This window comes from Colobus angolensis, unplaced genomic scaffold (genome assembly GCF_000951035.1).
Source record: "Colobus angolensis palliatus isolate OR3802 unplaced genomic scaffold, Cang.pa_1.0 Scaffold42, whole genome shotgun sequence".
In the NCBI taxonomy this organism is placed as follows: Eukaryota; Metazoa; Chordata; class Mammalia; order Primates; family Cercopithecidae; genus Colobus; species Colobus angolensis.
The window spans coordinates 3,799,562-3,804,221 of record NW_012117599.1 but is presented as its reverse complement, the minus strand read 5'-3'; the positions used below and the strand labels follow the sequence as shown (position 1 = coordinate 3,804,221).

Genomic DNA, 4,660 nt, shown 5'->3' with positions numbered 1-4,660 from the left:
GCTAACTGGCCTTCTGGAGGTCAAACATATGACCTTAACCTCATCAGCATGCAACAGGCAATCTGTAACATTAAATATTGAGAAGTCTTATACAGATATTATTAACAATGAGAAGGAGCAAACGTAGAGGTGAGCCAAAATGATGAATAAAAAATAATCATGCTCGGTATAGGCTGTTTGTCTTAAATGATAAATGTGCTTGAAATATTCTCCCCTGGTGTTGATTTATCAGCTCCAGACATCAGTTAGGGGGTTATAAATACTCTTCTGATCAGTCAGTTAAGGTGAAAAAATATCCACTTAACATTCATCACTTTCACTTCTACATTTCAAGAAATGTTTGTATTTCAAAGCAAGTTTAAAAACACTAAAGACAGATTTTTCTACACTTCTGTTTTCTTTTTCTCATCCCCCATGTTGCATTTTGTCAAGTTTAGAAACATGCGATGGGTAGAAAGAAAATTCAGAGAGGCTTTTTTTTTAAGAAGTCATTTTTGTATGCAATACAAAATACTAATGCTATTCTACTGGTTTTGGAATAGTGAACTTAATAGAAAAGTGTCATGAAATGCTATGCAGATGATTTGCTGTCTAGACATGCAAATACAAATAACGTACAGAGAGAACAAGCAGAGGTTAAATAAAAGTCAAAGGAGAGGTTGGGCACAGTGCCTTACTTACGCCTGTAACCCCAGCACTTTGGGAGGCCGAGGCTGGCAGATCATGAGGTCAGGACATCGAGACCATCCTGGCTGACACGGTGAAACCCCGTCTCTACTAAAAGTACAAAAAGTTAGCCGGGCGTGGTGGCGGGCGCCTGTGGTCCCAGCTACTCAGGAGGCTGAGGCAGGAGAATGGCGTGAACCCAGGAGGCGGAGCTTGCAGTGAGCTGAGATCGCACCACCGCACTCCAGCGTGGGCGACAGAGCGAGACTCTGTCTCAAAAAAAAGCAAGTCAAAGGAGAATTTCCAGTAAGAGTATCTGAGCAGAGCATAGCTATGAGGTCACAAAAAGGTTACTCATCTCATGGGAGAAACTGAGGCACCAAAAAGGGAGAAGAGCTTGAGGAGTCTGGAAACCAGATTGGCAAGTGGAGAATACCCAGTGGAAGAAGGTTAACTGGGCAAAGAAGGCCACTGAGGCTTTGAGTTTTTTAGAGATCTGTTGATTTGTTTCCAGGGCAGCCAGATACCTGCCACACAGCAATCTCAGCCGAAATGGAGCATGGCTTCACTCCTAATTTTGGCTTCTTATCTACATGACGATAAGCAAATGATTTCATCTCTTTGTGTTTTTTCCCATTAAGTGGCCTGGATACATAGATTATGGATTAAATCATATCAAACATGTAAATTGTGTATGCTTTTTGTTAGAAAAAGGGTTCACAGACTATTTCAATCTGCAAACCTTTTTAAATTTGGAAATAATTTCCTGAGCTATTTCCAGGAAGTATTTCCAGTGAAAACTCAATTTTAATAAACATTACTAATGACATACTATACATGTTCTCTAAGGCAATGAGAGCTTTTAGTTGACTCATTTTGCTTTTTAAGCTACTCCCTTCCATTCTGTACTCACTGATAATATTGTGTTGTGAATGTACAGGTCAGATCCTTTATTCTTGCATTTAATTCCTATGTGAATATACCTTCCTATTTTTGCAATAAAAGGAACTGACAGAATGAATAATTTTTATACAGTAATCCCTCTTTCCTAATTAAGACTGCAGACAGTGGTTTCACATATGATACTTTAAGTTATTGCTTCAACAGTAATTGCATTAAGTTGTCCTGCTTTGACCTGTAATTATACCCTGGTCTAATCACAAAATTGTAATTCCCATACTTTTAAACAAGACAAATGATACGGTATTTTTTTCTCTTCAAGACCAAACTATGTTTTATCCCTGAAACAGCATAGCGTGTGCACAAACACACACACACACACACACGCACACACTCATTCCCTGGCGTTCCGAGATAATTGAACATTTAACATAAATGATTTTTCTAGATGTAAAATCAGAGTTTGCACCTTAGACCCAAAGTATTTTAAAAATCCCTTGCCTCAATAAACATGGTACAGTGTGTGAAAATCTTGAACCTTTTCTGACATTATATCTGGCTGTCTTTGTGAATATTGGTCCAACCAGCCCATGTGCCTCTGTAATAAAGAGGTGTCTGTGAGAGCTTCAAGTTGGTATACCTGCCTGCCCTTCCTCAGATCACCTCAGACTTCGTGCTTTTGAACACTCCTATCTGAGGTTTCCTTTTCTCCCCATTGCCTTTGTGATCCTAAAGGTCAAAAGACAGTCTAGTTTAGTGGTTAAGAGCATAGCCGCCCCATTCCAGGGATTCAAATCCCCACTCTGCTACTTAGTTTTGTAACCTTGGCCCAGACTCTGAACTGCTCTCTGCTTCAGTGTCTCTGTTTGTAAAATTGGAATTAATGCTTGATCCCCAAGCCTGCCACTTCATCAAAACTTGAGGTCACCCATCATCTTCATGTCACTAGATCCAATAGGCATGTTTTTGTGTATGTGTATGTGTGTATGTATATATACATATACACACACAGAGAGACGGAGTTTCACTCGTCACCCAGGCTGGAGTGCAATGGCAATGGTGCGGTCTTGGCTCACTGCAACCTCTGCCTCCTGGGTTCAAGTGATTCTTCTGCCTCAGCCTCCTAAGTAGCTGGGATTACAGGCACTTGCCACCACACCCAGCTAATTTTTGTATTTTCTGTAGAGACAGGGTTTCACCATGTTGGCCAGAGTGGTCTCAAAATTCTGACCTCAAGTCATCCACCTGCCTCGACCTCCCAAAGTGCTGGGATTACAGGCGTGAACCACCGTGCCCAGCCTGTTTGTATATGATTTATAAAAATGATATGTCTTTAAAAATGATTTTATAGATATAGATGTATGATATAGCCGATATCAAGATGAAAACACAGATATTACCAGCCTCCCAGGTGGCCCCATGCTCCCACCAGTCACTAGTCTACAGAAGAATAACCACTTTCCTGTTTTCTAACACCATAGTGTAATTTTGCTTATTTTTGCACTTTATATCAGTGGAATTATTTGGCATATACTCTTTTGTGTCTGGCTTCTTTCGTTCAACATTGTTTATGAGATTCACCCATGTTGTTACCTGTAATTGAAGTTTGTTCGTTTTCATTGCTGTATCCTATTTCATTATGAGTGTATGCCATAATTTACTTACTCATTCCACTGCTAATGGGCATGTGGATATTTTGGCAGGGGTTGGGGAGTAAAATAGTGTGCTCTTATTAGCATCCTTGTACAGGTCTTTTCATCCTTGTACAGGTCATTTCTTGAGCACATGGGAGCATTTTTGTTGGGTCTATACCCAGAAGTATAAATGCTGAGCAGTAGGGTATGTGCTTATTTACATACCCTACGGATACATTTTAATTGATACATTTAGGCCATTTTCATTTGAGTAAATTATCTCAAACCATTTTCCAAAATGGTTCTACCAGTCAACCCTCCCACCAGCCATGTAAGAGAAATTTCAGTTACTCTACATCCTCACCACACATTTGTCTTTTTAATGTTCACGAGGGATATTGATTGGAAGTTTTCTGTTTTGTACTATCTTTGTCTAGTTTTGATATCAGGGTAATACTGACCTTATCAAATGAATTGAGAAGGGTCCCCTGCCCTTTTCTCAAAAAGACTATGTTTTTTAAAAACGATGTTAGGTCAAGCACAGTGGCTCAGGCCTGTAATCCCAGCACTTTGGGAGGCCCAGGTGGGTGGATCACCTGAGGTCGGGAGTTTGAGACCTCAATATAGCTTGATGTAAGCATCTTTAAGAAGTGGCTATAGACATTTCCATGGAGAGTGGGTAAATGCTTTTTTATTCAAATAGGTTATTTGTGTATTAATATATAGCCAATTTAAGATATTGGGCCTTATGTTTTTGTCATCTCTGTCAATACTTTTGATGTTTGGATAGAACTCATTTGAAAAATCATAGAGTTCAGCCTGACCAACATGATGAAACCCCGTCTCTACTAAAAATACAAAATTAGCCAGGCATGGTGCATGCGCCTGTAATCCCAGCTACTCAGGAGGCTGAGACAAGAGAATCGCTTGAACCTGGGAGGCAGAGGTTGCAGTGAGCCAAAATCGTGCCACTGCACTCCAGCCTGGGTGACAGGGCAAGACTCCATCTCAAAAAAAAAAGGATGTTAATTATTTAGCACAATTCTCTAGTAAAACCATATGGGCCTGGAGATTTTTAAAGTTAAAAATTCTATTTCCTGGCCGGGCATAGTGGCTCATGCCTGTAATCCCAGCACTTTGGGAGGCCAAGGAGGGTAGATCATGAGATCAGGAGTTTGAGACCAGCCTGGCCAACATGGTGAAAACCCATCTCTACCAAAAATACAAAAATTATTTGGGCGTAGTGGTACACGCCTGTAATCCCAGCTACTCAGGAAGCTGAGACAGGAGTATTGCTTGAACCCAAGAGGCCAAGGTTGCCTTGAGCCATGATCAAGCCACTACATGCCAGCCTGGGTGACAGAGCATGACTCCATCTCGGGGGGAGAAAAACAAAAAAAAACTTATTTTTGGTTTTTTTTTTTTTTTGAGATGGCGTCTCACTCTGTCGCCCAGGCTGG

At 40.7% G+C, this 4,660-nt stretch overlaps 1 protein-coding gene across 1 annotated transcript in view; it reads left to right on the top strand.

Annotated features, from left to right (window-relative positions):
- The window catches only part of AFF3 (AF4/FMR2 family, member 3), a 533,195-nt gene that overhangs the window by 389,317 nt on the left and 139,218 nt on the right, over positions 1-4,660 (top strand). Inside the window, exon 11 of the mRNA XM_011956656.1 lies at positions 354-356. Within this exon, the coding sequence (XP_011812046.1) occupies positions 354-356 (3 nt within the window). The remainder of the gene's footprint in view (positions 1-353; positions 357-4,660) is intronic.